This window comes from Pelmatolapia mariae, linkage group LG16_19 (assembly GCF_036321145.2).
Source record: "Pelmatolapia mariae isolate MD_Pm_ZW linkage group LG16_19, Pm_UMD_F_2, whole genome shotgun sequence".
Taxonomy (NCBI): domain Eukaryota; kingdom Metazoa; phylum Chordata; class Actinopteri; order Cichliformes; family Cichlidae; genus Pelmatolapia; species Pelmatolapia mariae.
This window is the reverse complement of record NC_086241.1, coordinates 12935535-12952347: the sequence shown is the minus strand read 5'-3', so window position 1 is coordinate 12952347 and position 16813 is coordinate 12935535. Positions and strand designations below refer to the sequence as shown.

General features: G+C 39.1%; 1 protein-coding gene across 1 annotated transcript in view; it reads left to right on the top strand.

The window, feature by feature from the left end:
* LOC134644308 (receptor tyrosine-protein kinase erbB-4-like) overlaps positions 1-16813 on the top strand; it is a 303631-nt gene that overhangs the window by 122636 nt on the left and 164182 nt on the right. The window contains exon 2 of the mRNA XM_063497223.1: positions 9995-10146. Within this exon, the coding sequence (XP_063353293.1) occupies positions 9995-10146 (152 nt within the window). The remainder of the gene's footprint in view (positions 1-9994; positions 10147-16813) is intronic.

The following is a 16813-nucleotide window of genomic DNA, read 5'->3' as shown; positions in this document are numbered from 1 at the left end:
AAGTGTTTTCTGTCACTCATTACTGAGAGCTGTCAACAGCAGGAAAACTTGTTTTCTTTAGAAAATGCAACAAACCGTCTAATCAGTTTAATTAGTCAGGATTAATCTCAGTCTCACTAGACAATCATGTACATGAATCCTTTCAAATGATCATCAAGATATAAAAGCAAAAGAACAATTATACATTATATCATATGATTTACCTATTCTAAGGACAATGACTACAAATAATAATAATAATAAAAATACATACTGTGTATAAAAATAAATATAAACAAGAGCAAGCACATTGTAATTCAACCACAATTCCAACCAAAGGGCATTGCTTTTCTAAATTCTGTGCTTAGGGTTATTGCAGCTTTAACAAGTTAGATTTCTGTGTTCTCACAGGCTTTGCCTGCAAGCAATGCCTCTGGGTAGCTGAAATATTTCAAAACAATAGTGCAGATTCTTAAATGAGAAATGTGATGTCGTTTTTGTATGGTACTTTTGTCAAGGTACTACACATTATTGGTCCAAATGTCTAGGATGGATGAATGGATAAATTGATAGAGTTTGTATAGTAATATTTGCTCGTCATCTTGATGACTATCACACTCAACCTGTCTTCCTGTCAGTGTGTTCCAGCAGTTTAATGAAATAAATTATTTTATTATGGTGACAACTCTAGACATGTCTCTCATATGTAACATGCCATTGTATGTCCCCTGAATGACAAATCTCTCACTATCTGGCAGGCTGAGAAAAGAGACAGACATTCTTGCTTGTGAAACAAGACATGTATTCTAGATTTGAGTGCTGAGGGAAGAGATGCGTTAATGAAGTAATGTTTAAGTCATTACAAGTACCAGTGTTGCTACAGTACCCCTTATTCATTGTCACTATGATCAGTGCTGCAGGCAAAAATACAGACATAAAATTAAATTCTTCCTTAAAATGGACTTTTGACTAAAAATGTGTTATTTCACTCTTGTTTGCCTCAAGCAATATTTTGAATGTAAATATTTGCATGCTCAAATGAATAAAGAATTCAAGCTATTGTTTTTGAGAAGGGTAAATATCACATGGAATGATTTTAAAGTTGTATGCCCTGTTGTTTCAAGCTGATTGTCAGATTTCTTGTAATATTTATCTGCATTGTATGAATATATTTTTTGCCCTGTCTTAATTACATCTGGACTGCTGAGCTGATCAGCTGTTGCAAGAACATTTACTGGGAGGAACTGTTTTTAATACCCAGTGCATGACCAACAGACATGTATGTCCTTGAACGCCCATGCACAATAAACACATAAATACACACATGCGTCCATTCATATGTCCTACCTGTGGAAAGCGCAAGGTCCATGAGCCTGCTGAGAAATCATTTCCCAGGCAAGCAAGCGAGGCAATTCCGTCACAGCAAGGAGGAAAAAAGGCTTTTTTTAATGGGGAAAAATGGGAGGCAGGGGATGAGTTAGCAGTAGCGGCCAGGATAATTGATGGCAACTGTTTGGGTACGAGATTAAGATTCATTGGAAGGACCACACATGGGGGCTGGAAACCAGTATGTGCTAGAGGCATGAAGGATATGAGGCAACATTTTGACTCGCCTGCTAGCTTAATTGATAGAGTGTCGTCCCAGATGCAGGGTGAAAAAAAGAAGAAGAGAAAAAACTATCAAACAGGATTTGGAATAGAGGCTAGAATGGATTCCAGGACCTGGACCTAAACTAAGACTGACAGAGAGAATGGATTAGGAAGTAGGGCAAAAAGCAGTGGAAACCCAGCGGCAAAAAAAAAAAGAACTTTGAATGTTGAAGGTCAGTGGTTCCTATCCCCAGAATTTCTGGAAACAGGCTGGAGAAATAGTAAAGTGCGCGAGGTACATACTGCCACTCATCATCCACTATCCTTGAGGAGCCTTTTGGCAATGTGCTTAACACACAACTTCCCCAGTAGAGCTCCTCGGTGGGGAGCAATAGGAGATACAGTATAGTATTGCTCCTGCTGTGAATGTGACTATTTGTATGAGTAGAGAAAGTGAGTGGAGCCAATCTGATTTCCTGGACACAGCAACTTATGTTTAAAACATAACACCACCTAACACAATGAATACCTGTCAGTCCTTTTTTTTTCCTGTAACTTTTTGATGCGTTATGAAAGCACAGAACTCACATGGGGGCAGCTATACTGTAGAATATCTAAAGCATTCTGCAGTTCTGGGTGGATATACACATATACTAGAAAATAAAGTAGTGTATCTGGCACATATGCACTGTCTTGGGTTGACGGCTAAAAGGAGTGTATGCAGAAATGACAGGACAGGAGAAGACAAAATAAGAGGCAAATGTATACAGATGTGTGTCTAATTTCCTCCTGATACAAAGACACTGGCAGAGTACCAAAAATGCGAACACCACACAAAGGTTAAAATATTCTATTTGCACTTTATTAAGTCAGAGGAATTTAAAAGAGAGGCTGATTTTAAACCATGTGTGTAACCTGGCATCACACACATTCAAAAAGATATATATATATATATATATATATATATATATATATATATATATTGATGTTTTAGTACACCAACAAAATCTCTGACTAAAGAGGTGAGAGAGGGTGTTATTTGTTAAGTTATTTGATTTAACAATGAATCTCTCCTTAAATCATGGCAAATTACTCATGTCTATGGTCAACAAGTTTAACCAGTATTTTTTCATCACTCCCGCAATAAATCTTAAACTTGTGCAGCGTATCAGTGCGTCTCTTGTACGAGTCTGTGTGCATGTTTAATTCATTGTTAGCCTCTTCTAGATGTAAGGAACAGTTCTTTTTGTTTTGTTTTTCCATGATTTATGTGGTCACTTGTGTGAGTACAAACAAATTAAACCAAACTGATCTCTAAATAGTAGCACTACGTGTTTGTGTGTAGGTACATGTGTGCGTTTCCATTTTTAGAAGTGAGCCTCTGAGGATCACTTAAGTGTGTCGGCATGTTGCGGAAAACATAATAGCTTAAGGCCACGACATAGATGCAGACGTACAAAGTGCTCAGTCCCTCTCACAAACACACGCCGACACTGTCAGCCCGCGTCTGCGCACACATACACACCAAGGTAGTTTGCAACCGATTCATTTGACCCCATTGCTCAGCCTATCTGCTCTCTCTTTAGCAGACTGTTGGGATATGAACCACCTCAGGGGTTTACTGTTTCTACTATTAGCATATAAAGAGCATAAATTTCACTCCACCTTGTATTAGGAGGAAGCCTCTGAGACTTCAAGAGCAAAGGCAAAGCCACCGAGGAAAACTTCAAAAAAAAAAAAAATCAGTGGCTGGAAATTTGTGCTTTAAGCTAAAAAGGAAAGTCAGGTGGATTTGTTATTAAGTAGAGTATGCGGGTCCATTCATAGACAGACACATGAAGTCAGTCTAAATACATATTTTCTTTCAAAAACACACATTTTAGGTAACCTGCTGAAAGGAAATAGTAGCATGAAGGAGTCCGAATGAAAAACACTTTTCACCTGTCTTTTAGTTTACTGTAAATTAACATCTCTGAGTGCATTCTGACAAAGAGTTGATCTAACTGCCTCACACAATGATAAGTGTCTAGTTGGCTGAGCTGTAAGAGGTCTAACAGTCTAGGTGAGAACAAGCTCCCATCTCAAACTTAATGAGTGAACTGTGTTGGAATGATACTTAATCAAAATACTGTTGTAGTGAAATAGCAGAGAACAAAGGCTGCCTGACAAGAGGGTCAGCAATTTCTCTTTGTTCAACAGCAAAATATGCCTGCTTTTTGAGTAGTCTGGCCTGGCCTATCATAGAGGAGGTTAATCATCCACCTCACTCGCATTAAAAACCAAGCCCTGGAACCACATAGTGGTTTGTGTGCATGCCAAAAGCCCCCAAAGCAGCCCTGGAGGGTCCTTCACTGGCTGCTTTAATCTTTGCTGGAGCAGCATCTGATTTCTCCAGTAAAGAAAATCTTCAACCGCTTCCTTGGTAAGGCTTAAGATAAAATGAAGAAGGTGCTGCTAGTGCTATTTAGTTTTGAAATGCATCATAAATTATGCATATATTGTTTTCAGCATTTCACAAAACCTAGTTAATTTTGCCCTCCAATGGCTGAAGCATAATTGGTATAGCGTGTGGTGCGGTATAAGCAGCTGGTGGTCATGCACTTGTGCTCTGAGACAATTGTTCTGAGTTAATTATTGAATTTAAAACGTCTGCCACATGCAGTCCAAACATATATTTGAAGTACTCACTCCTTCTTTTTTCCATAAGGCCAATTTGCCATTGTGGGAAGAGTGTGAACCTCTGATTAGTGACACTATAGTGACCAGTGAAAACAGTGCTCAGGCTGTATCTTCCAATACATTTCCTTGTCTGTCTGTGTGATGTCTTAATGCAGTGGAAAGAGGTGGTGGTACATAGGTGAGAAGATCAGTACAGGCAGTTAGAAGGTTCCCTCAGCAACAGAGCAAAGTGATATTTTGGTATTTGGGTTGAAAATTGGTACTAGACTTTGCAATAAGTTTTTTAAAACTACATCATTTAGATTTAACAAACAAGACTAGATGCATGGAACACATAAACACTATTTACAGATTAACCAAAACCAAAACTTAAACAGAAACCCTGAGGATATGCAAAACCTTGGGCCTGGCAAGTTTTCTAGAAATCGAAATAAGAATGCAAGGTACCACCCAAATGTTAAAAAAGGCTCTGTTTTTGCTTTAAAGGTAGACAGGAAAGTGGAGAGGTGGGGGGAATTGAACACAGGTCACTGCACACTGGCCATGTGGTATGTGGGGCCCTGTTCACCCACTTAGCTAAAGTGGCACCCCAGAAAAAAACCCAAAAGGATGTTAATGCAACACATGGTGACAGGTGTCATGACTTTAAATCAATATAACAAGTAGTGTCTATCGGGTGGCATGAAAGTCTGTGGTGACGGAGGGTCCTTAAGCCTTAATGATGAGGCCATCTGCAGTTCTTTGGGGCCTGAGGTTGAGGACTTGATAGACCACAGCTTCCACCCTGGAGGGAGAATGATTCAAAGAGTTTGTTTTTGTGGTGGGAGAAGTCAGCTGCAATTTTTCTTACCCGCCTCAGAATCCTAGAGGTGTACAGGTCCCGGAGACATGACAGATTGTAGCCAATCACATTCTCAGCAGAACAAATGACATGCTGTAGTCCTTGGCAGTGGCAGCAGAATACCAGATGGTGATAGAGGAGGTGAGGATGGACAGGGGAGGTGTAGAAGTGCGCCATCTTAGTCTTTGGCAGGTTGAACTTCTTCAGCTGCTACAGGAAGTACATGCTCTGTACATCCTCTGATGTTCTTTTTTTGTTTGTTTGTTATGGGAATTGATCTTGACATCACTGAGCTCCAAGTTATTCAGACTGCACATGGCCACCAGATAGTTAATCTGCCACCTGTAAGTGGACTCGCCCCAGCCAAAGAAAACATTTGAGTTTGACAGATTGCACACTGCAGCTGTTGGTGTGCAGGGACAAGAGTACAGCAGGAAGAACGCAGTCTTGTCAGGAAGCCTCACTGATTGTGGATATCATCTTGCTTTCACAGTTTCACCTGGTGTCAAACAAGAAGTTTCTCATCCACCTGCAATTTCTTTTATACAGCAAAACTGAAATGACGTTACTGAAGGCAGAGCTAAAACCAATAAACAGGTCTGTGTTCCTAGGGAGTCCAGGTGCTGTGGCAGTCCATGTCTATGGATGATGGCTCTGCAGGCAAAATGCGAGGGCTCTGAGAGTCATTCAATGGTTCTTAATGTGTCTTTTATTATTATTGCACACTATAACGTGTGCATTACAGGAGTAAGCCAAAGCGGAAGATCAGACAAACTCAAAAGCATTTCTACAGGTCAGTGCAGGTCTAGAAGTCTTTTCACTATACCTACTGTCAGTCGTGGACTCAGTCAGGAAGAAGAAGCTAGAGGATTTGGGGTAATGAGGTGTGTTTCAGTGTCAGCCAATCACTCCGCTGTGACTTCGGTGGGTTTTTTTTGTCTGGAGACAACTTTAAATCCCACTGAAATACTGAGAGCAGAGTACTAAGAGAGAAAAAATAGGGTAGAGTGAAGCACACTGTTCTACACAGATTCACCATAGTAATTACTGGATTACAAAATACATTTCATTTACATTTAAATAAATACATTTGAAATAAAGTTAAATCTGCAATTTGTCATCAGCAATTTTTAATAACGTTTTATGACACTAACGTGGTAGGTGTGATATCTATACTATGCTGTGCTGTGTTACATAATTGTATATTTACTCTTTTAATGGCAACAGTAATCATAAGTAATGGAAACAACCACATCAGACACTGGGATTGCTGGTTTTTTCTTTTTTGTTTATGGAGTTGTAGCTTGACAGCAGATTTAAAGAACAGCAGGAGGCAGAGAACATACAGATAAATTGCAATTACAAAAAGTAACATAAAGTATACATTCTCTGTTGTTGTTTTGGTTTTGAAATCTCAAAGTGTTTGAGCTTGTTCACTGAAAGCAAATACAGTTAAAATAGGTAAAAAAGAAGGTGAGCCTAAATAGTACCAGTAATAGTATTTGTTTTAATATTTAAAATGCATGCAATGCTGTCTGCTTTTGTAGGGGAGCGAGAGTGCATAACAGCAACAGCAAGTTATCCTCTGTGGAAAACTCTCACAAGGTGTTGGAAATATGCACCACTGATGACACGATTGCTAATTTATGGTAGACCATATGGAGACAGCGACAGCATTGTTGGTAGATGACCAGAGCTCAGAGGGCAACGAGAGGTTAGTGTTACTGGACCGTGCCGTTATCACGAACACTCATCTAGTTATTGTTTCTGATGCTTATTAAACTGCTCAGCAGATGGACGATAATCTAGGCCATGATTACCATCCGAGGCAGTGGCTTGTAACTCACACTTAGCCACTGAGGCTCATCTGGGAGACATTAGGGGACAAAGGACAACTCTGACCTCAAATATGGTACTTTATTCAATGTGCCTGACAGAAAATGTAGTATTTTCCACTGTGCAAAGCTTATTTCTACAAGGTACTCCTATTTATTCAGTTCACGCTGACGAAGTTCAGCTATTGACAGTGTTTACTCAAGGAAGTGACATTTGCAACTTTATTTAATTCGGTCAGTTACTTGCTATTGGGATGACCTTTTGCTGGCTTCACTGGCAGGAGCCTATAAACCTCGGAGGCTCACCAGCTTTATAGGCATTCAATAGTCGCACAAGGCACTATTGATGAAGTTGTTGTGTGCACAACCAAATGAAATGAGAAGGGATCAGAAATCACGACACTAAAGTTCCCGTGTAATCCTGACGAGGATATTTATGAAATTAAAATTGATGAAAATACAGCTAAGGGGCATTTCAGCCTGTTTGCAAAGACTTAAACATTGTTTTGTTTTGTGTAAAGAATTTACTCTTTGCTGAAGGTTTTGATCGTGTCAAACGGTGATAGATGCATTGTCGTCTTTTTTGGCGGCTGTCTGTCAGAGATACATGGGAGCTCTCTGTCTGTTTATCTGTTTACTTGATAAATATGCGGTTTCGCATTATCTGGCTAAATGCAAGCTTTGCTGCAAAAGCCTTTATATGCTGTTCGAGACCATGGAAATTGAGCCGTGTGCATTTTTTCCCCATTGGCACACAGTCTCATTAATTACATGTATTGGGAAATGTTGTGTTATTATGATTTATCGCCACGATGTATCACTTCTGAGGTGAAATTCCCCGCAAACATATCACATCAATTTACTCTCACAGGCAATTATCCTTCATACATGGAAGAAAGACACTTAAACTCATTGGCATTCTCAGCATTGAGAGTGCCAGAGAGTGAAATACATCAAACAGATGACATAGATTTCCTTTTGTGGAATAGCCATAAGCATTAAACAGTATGAAGATTCATTTGTTCTTGCAGTGTATTCCTGTATTCCTGGCACTATGTTAAACAATTGACAATTCAGCATCTTATAGCTTGTGCTCATGGTAGGCAGGTTGTCCAATTGTTTTATGCAACCTTTAGTGTGACGTACGGACTCAGATGTAACATATTGAGCATGGAGACAAATGGATTCGATCATGCGATGAGAGGGGGAAAATACATCCTGAGGTCTATTGTTTACAGCCTGCCCACGTTCACGCACACACATGCAGACATAAGAGTCTACACCAGTTGGAGCACCGAGCTCTGCAGTAAACCTTTAACAGTCCACACATCCTCTACAGTATAAATGCACAGATGGTTTAGTTGTGGTTCACTTGGCAGCCAGCACCATCTCAAGCTCATGCAGAGCTTTAGTGGTGGTTCGTTAGAAATCACATTTAAAAAGAAAAAGAAAATGTAAACATTCTATACATTGCATTAGACAGGTTTCAAAAGTCAGCAGACTTACTGAAGGTCTGCAAATGGGTACGAAAAAGTAAATTTCACCTGACATCACATCATCACATGCCACAATGCCCCTTTCCTCTGATCTCGGCGCTCTGCCTCAAGGGTGCAATAACAGTTTATTACACCTATCTTCACTTTATGACCCACCCCACCACCTGCCCCCACCACTTCCACCCCGCTCCCCTCAAGCCCACGCTAACTGTTATTGAAAACACCCAGGTCTGCTATATATCATTCCTGAGCAGCACGGTATGCTATGCGCAACATAGCTAATCAGCCCCAGATAGAATGGGTATTGTCCACGTCATAGAAGAATAGCTCCACTTATCTAATATCTGCTTAGATGTGGAAGTATTTAAACACAGTTTCATTTGTCTTTTGAGCCTTTGTTGCCCTGAGGTTGAATCTTCTTCTCCTCACATATATCTATTGTGTAATCAATGGAGTGAATAAGAACTATTTTTTCTGCATTGTGCCTGTGTGAAGATAACGGTGTAAATGAGTTCTGGCATATGTTTTGGTAGCAGAGTGGACAGAGTGCAAGTTGGACTGAGAGTGATCTAAGGTATGTAATGGAGAGTGCAGTATAGCACGTAGGGTGGGATTGTAATGCAAAGCATCAGTAAAGATCTTTTGAGGTGGATGTGCTCACAGAGAGAGGTTACAGCTCAAGGGAGACAGTGTGACAAGACTCTTGGAAGGACCCACCACCCCTCGGTCACAGTGATGGCTTCACCGCTATCAAGCGTGAACAGGGTGCAGGTGGGAGAAACCACACTGCCATGACAGTGTGTGGAAATGAAGCTAATTCTTCAAAAGGAGCAAATGTCAGTGTACATCTGTAACTTGGGTTTATATCAGCAGGTGTGCAAAATGTGCCTAAGTGAAAACACTAAGGCAATACCTTATTGTGAATGTGGCTTATATTTTAAGCCTAGGAAAGGAATATAGGTGGGCAGGAACTGTAAACGATGTTTAATTTCATAGGGGATTCAAGATTTAGCCACAAACCTTGGGATTTATCTGTTTGTGTCCATGCAGTCATACATGTGTGTTTTAATGTTAGACTAGGGAACACCAGCTGATAGGGCAGATGGCTTGTGTCATCTTGAGTGTGCAAGGTATGTGATGGGTGGAAATGGTCCTGTTTAATTACCTTTAAAGTGAGCAGCGCAGCTAGGTACTAAAGAGCTCTCATCTGCCCTGTAGGCACCAAGGGAAGCTCTAGGAAGGCCTTGTGGTGTAGTGGTTCAGTGGCTGCATCGTGTTACATGGCCAGCTTAGTCACATGACAACACTCTAGATTCTTTGCAGCACAGGTGTGGTGCTGAAAAACAAGCTGTTTATATGTCTTTTCCTAAATTGTTGTCCTTATTTTAATTTCTACATTAAAACCCTTTTATACATACAAAACATTTTATACTTTGTTAGAAATCCAAAATACAGGTTTTAACAATAGTATTGTGGTGTTTTGGGGCAATGTCCAAACCCATCCTCAGTCAAAAAAATGAATGTATCTGGATTACAACTGACTTATCTCTCTTCTCCTGTTTCTCTTTTCGTAGTATGTGCTGGAACGGAGAACAAGCTGAGCACGCTGTCGGACCTGGAGCAGCAGTATCGCACGCTGAGGAAATACTATGAGAGCTGTGAAGTTGTAATGGGCAACCTCGAGATCACAAGCATTGACCGCAGTCGTGACCTCACCTTCCTCAGAGTAAGGGAAAAAAAACAACATGATACCGTCAACTAATAGACCGCATTTTTTTGGCACATTTTAAGTGCAAAGTTATAGGCTTCTAGCTTGGAACCACAAAGCTTCTTAAAATAGTACACAAAAATCACTCCCCCCTGAACATTTGAGAAAATATATTTTTATTTGAATAAAATGATATGTGCCCATATATTCTGTTTAAAAGATTCACATATTCCTTTTTGACTAGTAATGCCTATCATCTGTCTTTTTACCTGCACAATAGAAATACAAATACTCATTTTTTTCACAAGTTACTGGGTCTAAACTCCTTAATGTGAACTTTGTCCTTTTTTTCTTCTCATATGACCTTGTTACCCAGAGAATGCTTTGTGCTAAGATCTTTTTCTACCAATCAGCACTCGGATTAGTGTCTATCTCACCAATGATAACTAGAGAGGAGAGTTGTTCTAATCAGCGGGTAATCAAACTTCCTCTCTACTCAGCGTGTCTAACTGATTGTATGCTCGCACCATTGTGATCTGAAGCACAGAATAATCAAAATCCAAATAACTTGATCCTTCAAATCTCCTTTTTGATTGAACGTGAATCACAGACTACAGTGAAAAAGTTCCACGGAGCTGGCCATCATTTCATTTTATTTCACTTTTGAGCCTTCAGCTTTAATCTAAAAGATATTTATTATTTTTATTGCTTCATTTTTCATATAATTATACCGAAGACTTGAGCAGGTGAGTCAACTGAATTGGACCATCTAAGAAAAGTATAGTTTTGCAACAATCTAACAGTATTGTTATCAAAAAGAAACACTAGGATACAAAATGTGGTTAAAGACTGTGCTCTAACACTGTGGAAGTGCACTCTTGGAATTGCTTACATGAATGCGTTTTTTCACTTTGGTTGAGTGGACACATACAAACTAAGTGTCAGATGATGGAAGGTCCCAGCTCCACTGAGGGCCAAACTCTAATAGTGCAGTAATGAAGGGTTAGAAGGTGGTAACTGCAGGAGAATTTACAGGAGAAAAAAAAAAGAGAAAACACATGCATTCTGTTTTTTGGTGAAATCAGCTGCTCTTAGTGACCTCTATCAGCCCTTCACTTCTCATGAACACCAACTCAAGACTATGCTGGCTGCGCTCTGCACTGCTAACGCATCCAACTCCAATTGATTCCGGTCTATCTGGGGGTCTTGGGAGCTCCCCTGGTGTTACACTAAAGTGCTGACTGCATTAATGGTCCAATATTGCTGTGTGAATGAACTGGGCTAAGGAGGCTTTGCCAGTGAGGTAGTCCTCCAACAAGGCATTCTGTATTTTTTACATGTTGCTCCTTACTGTGATGATTTAGAAGTTAATACTGCGATATGACATTTTTATGTAAAAAAGTCCTCTGTTTTTTTGTATTTAATTTGAATGGACACAAAAACACCAAGATTGATCAAAGCACCAAAACAAAGTCATTAAGTGTTTTACATCGTGAAGCACAATTCTGATAACGCCCCCTGTGATGCAAAACAAAACGAAGATGATATTAAGAAAGAGGGAGCAATAGATGCTAAAGTGCTACCATTAGACTCCTGCAGAGGTAATGGGCCCCACTGACTTAGATGAAAAACGGTAGTAGGGGGGAAAGATGTGGCTCAAAAACCAAGTGTGATTGTTGTTTAACTACACGGGACCACCGTGCACTATAAAACAACATCGGTTCTCTAGTTTAGCCGTGCTTTTTACAATGTCATGTGTATAGGATTACATTGAAGAGTTATTTGTAGATTGAGGTTAAAAGAGCACTAGTACAGTCCCCTTTTTACACGCCTGTATTACACCACCAATCATTTACAAAGCAGTTCCCTGTGGCACTAACTTGCCAGGTTCCTCCACCTTTCCATGGCTTGCAATTAATGTGGGTTAATTGAAGATGCTAATTAGCAATGTGGGGTGCCAAACACCGAGGGAGCAAAAGGGCAAGGTGCAGTATTTATTTTTAGAGAATATTATTATTATTATGATAAAAAGCATTATTAACATGCTTCCCCAGGGAAGAAAAAAAATCACCTTGAGGTAAAGAAGTAGAGAAGTAAAGACAAAACTATTGTGCAGCAGCTTACCATACCACCTGTCTCTGGGAGGTGATTGAAACTGATGCCTGTGCATTGGCTCCTTCTTTTTGAAGATAGCCAAGAGATTGATGGCTGCCTCCCCAAAGCCCCTCAAACAGCTTTAGCAGTAAATAGACTCTATCTTCCAAACTGCCTCAACAACTGATGAATCAACGCTTGCACTGTGATTAATAACTGCTTTTCAGCACTGAGGCTTTCTCCCTTCTATCACATATGGACATTTGCACCAACAACCTAGACCGTGAGCTTTAACCACATGCAATTTTTACATTGTCAGTGTTTAAATCCCCCTCCCTCTCACACACACACACACACACACACACACACACACACACACACACACACACACACAGATCTATCTATCCATCTGTTTAATTCAGCTTCATGTATATAGCGCCAAATCACAACAACAGTCAGACTTTGTACAAGACTTGAATACAAGACTTTGTCGATGTTTTTTCCAGTTGTATTGTAGGGTCTTTACCTTACAATGCAATCTTTGAGTGAGCACTTGATGACACTGGGAAGGAAAAACTCCCTTTTAACAGGAAGAATCCTCAGATAGAACCAGACTCAGGGAGGGGCAGCCTGTTATGACAAAGTGTGGAAGAGAGCCAGAGATTAATAATAACTAATGATTAAATGTACAGTGGTGTTTAAACACATAGTGACTGACAGTCACATAGTGAAGAAGAAATACTCAGTGCATCATGGGAAGCCCCCAGCATGCTAGTGCAGAGTCTGTGGGAGAATTTGGTTTATAGTGTTAAACAGTATTCTCTACCACCAGCATCTTTTGGAGTGTTTTATCCCTCCAGTAAAGTTTCAGCACATCCACACTGTGGTGGCAGCACGTGGATGGCCAAACAAGTCACTGAAACACTTTCCCGGTTTAATTCCAATAATTTGTCACCCTTAAAACAAATAACATCTTGTTCCCAGCTGAACATATACTGTGATTGTTTTTTGGGTGGATGCAGAAGAAAGCACACACTTTGCATCCTTCTTTTCTCTCATGTCACTTTCTTGTGTGTGCTCATAAACATAACTGATTATGAAATATTAATTTTTCCTTCTCCTCCTCTCTTCCCAGGCTCAGTAGGAACCCACAACCACACAGTTAGATTGGATTGTTTGTCTTGCCATTGCAATCATTAGTAAACATGTAATTTTCTCCCCAATATTAATGCGGTGATCAGCTGCCTTATCAGACTGACAACAGTTCACTGACTTCCCACCTCTTTGCCTGTAGTTGTAAATAAATTATGGAATCATAATTTACAAACGGAACATTTTATATTTCCAACAGGTCTTTGGTTTTTAATAATAACATGTGGTGTTAGGATGACAACCGAGAATCTAGAAGAAGATAGAAACATGGAGGAAGGAAAAAGTGTTGTTGTATTTGCATTTTCAATTAAAGATTTTTCCCTTTAAACTCCATATTTCCATTTCATTTTTATATAAAGAATGAAAAAAAAGAACATATATTAAACGCTGGTATGGCGCATTTTTGTACAACAGAAAGTGTAAGGGACTCCAAGTAAATGATGGGGTTGGGCTGATTTATTTTTCCCACTTTTTTACTAAAGGTTAGTATTTAAAGCATTTTTAGGTCCTCTTCATGATTACAGAAGTCCACATAATGTTTTGAAATCTGAAAAATCCATTAATGCTCTTTTACAAATAGCAACCAAATAACTACAAATGTTAAATGTGCTAAATTGATTCTTGAAAAGTTGGAGATGGGGGTGTTTCTTTATGGTCCTATGTCTGTTAACTGATTCATCTGATTAAAGACACCTTGTTAAAGCGTTAGAGTTATTTAAACCTATTAAAACAGTGGACTCTAATTGCTAGTGGATAACTCATCTTGACCAAGGTGATTAGCAAGAGACAAATTATTTCTTGGGGATTAAAAATCAATGTAATTTGCGCATAACTGATCATGGAGCAGTCAAAGGTGATCCACAAGCAGCTTAACTAGCAAACTGTTTCTCTCCATCAAAGAGGACAAGCTTTCTACAATGTGCTTCACACACAATACTTTAACCATTGTCAGTGGGATGTGGGCATATTCATATATCTGTCAGAAATGACAGATGCAACAGATCTGATGGTGGATAGTCAAGCTAGCTTTTACAGACAACAACAAACTGCTGCTACAAGATGGCAGTATTTTACATGACGCATGCAAACAGGAAATACAGAATATTACGTGACCAAATATTGTTCTGAGCAATTAGAATATAGATTACTTTCACTTTGGTAACATTTTGACTGATTTGTATTTTAGATTTCACTGGTCAAGCACAGTTTGGTTTGCTATCCCTCTTGATTGTATATATTTATCTTGTTTCTAATTAATTCCTGCTGTCTACTATTTATATTTTATTCTGACACAGTTGGTGTGGAGCACCCACAGTTTCGCTGTACATATACAATGACAATAAAGGGCTATTCTGTTCTATTCTATTCTATTCTTATTCTTATGCTGGGTGGCCATGCCAATTGAGTTGGCAAACTCAGAAATCTCTTATAGATCATGCTATTTAAGCTGCTTTAACCTGCCTGTGGTTACTGTGCACTTGCAAGCAGCTTTGCATCCCATCTCTATCCTATGACTCTTCATTTCACACAGTTTCTGTTTTTTATTTTGTTTTTGTTTTGGTTTTTTTCTCATGTTTGTTTTGTCATTGATGGTTTTTCTGTTCTGGGGTTTTGGTGCTTTCTCTGCCTCCAGCTTTAATTTTAAAATGTGGGGAGAGTGTGCTTTTCCTGTATTTTGGCTTTTACTTCTTCATGTTGAAGAGCAGGAAAGTCTAAAAACAATACAACAAATTACTATAAATGGACATCATAACCTTTCAACAACAGGGTTTTGAACCTTTTAATAGTTTATATGAACAAAGTTACAAAAAAGAACTGCTTAAAAAAGAAAAATGTAAACAAAACATTGATTTTTATGTAAAAAATTATAAGAATCAATAAAGGAAAGTAAATAAAATACTGACACATTACTTTTTCTACTTTATGAGTACATGGATTTTATTCAGAGATGTCATGATTTCAATCATAGGCCTCTCTGGTAAAAGTGAAGAAGTGATCTGAGCATGTTTAATGGTTAGATTGCAATAAAATATTACATTCTCATTCTCAACGTAGTTAACATGTAGCATATCAACCAAAATATCTATCTATCTATCTATCTATCTATCTATCTATCTATCTATCTATCTATCTATCTATCTAGCTATCTATTTTCTTAACTACTTATCCAATTCAGGATTGTGGTGGGGCTTGAGCCCATCTCAGCTGTCATAGTCTTGGAGGTGGGATTGAATAGATGGGCTCCACCATGGCAATATACTATCAACATATTGCAGTGCCCTGATTTTGTAGAATCAATAATCCAGGCCCCAGTTCCTATCTGATCAGATGTAAACAAATCCATCCGTCTGTTTTACTAAGTATGAAAAAGATTATGTGGCCAGATTACTCTCCGGTCTTAACTGTCTAAATATTTTATCATCGGATGAGTCATTTAAACTAATTAGGAAATAATGGTGTGATGGTTTATCATGAAGTGCTTATTAAATACAGGTGTGCTCATTTCTTCGCTGTTACCCGAGGAATAGTATTTGTGGTTGAAAAATTACTTATTACGTCTTTTGTCTCATGCATTATTTATTCTACTTCTCTGTTTCTCTTCGTGGAGCTACATGATAGACCGTAGTTAGTTTAACAGGTATTAAAAGTGTATATTTCAGAGCGGCCAATTTCATCTGAAATAGTAGGCAAACACAGGTGTTACTAATCACATTAATTAAGCCTTTGTACCTAAACAGAGCAGAGCATTCATTAATGTCATTAGTAACACCTGTGTTTACTACTGTGCAATAGGTCTGCTGGCATTACAAGAGAGAGAACAACTCGTGCTATTTATTATACCCTGTGACTATAAAAATTAACCCATGCGCCTTGAATTTCAGTGCACATCTCTGATGCACTCATCTCAAACCAGTCTTCACAAACAGAGCTCACTGAAGTCTGTTGAATACAATTCATGACTGATTACTGTTAATGCTTCCATCCATTATATTTTTACCTGGTGGCTCATTCTTACTAACTTACTGCAATTTAAAGCAGCATGTATAAAGTTTTGATTTTTAATTGCTAATCCCCTTGCATTTGTAAGCAGAATCCCTTTCCTGCACACAATCCCTGTCTTCTGACATCTTTCTTCATACTTCTTTTTGACTGGCATATTTGTCCCTCAGGCTCCGTCCCTGCCCTCCCCAGCTTCCTAATTTTTGTTAGATGAGTGCAGATTACGATGGCCCCCTGCTCCTCACCAAACTCCTTCAATATTAATGAAGACTGATGAAGTGCTAGGGAGCCCCTGTCTTTCAGCCCCGACCTAGATTGGATTGACAATTGCAATTAGCGTCTCCTCAAGTTCATTTCCATCACTTTAATTTGACACGAAGAAGGACAGTGTGGGGTTGGAATTGAGACCATCGTGGGAAAGAAGTCCCGAGGAGAAAGG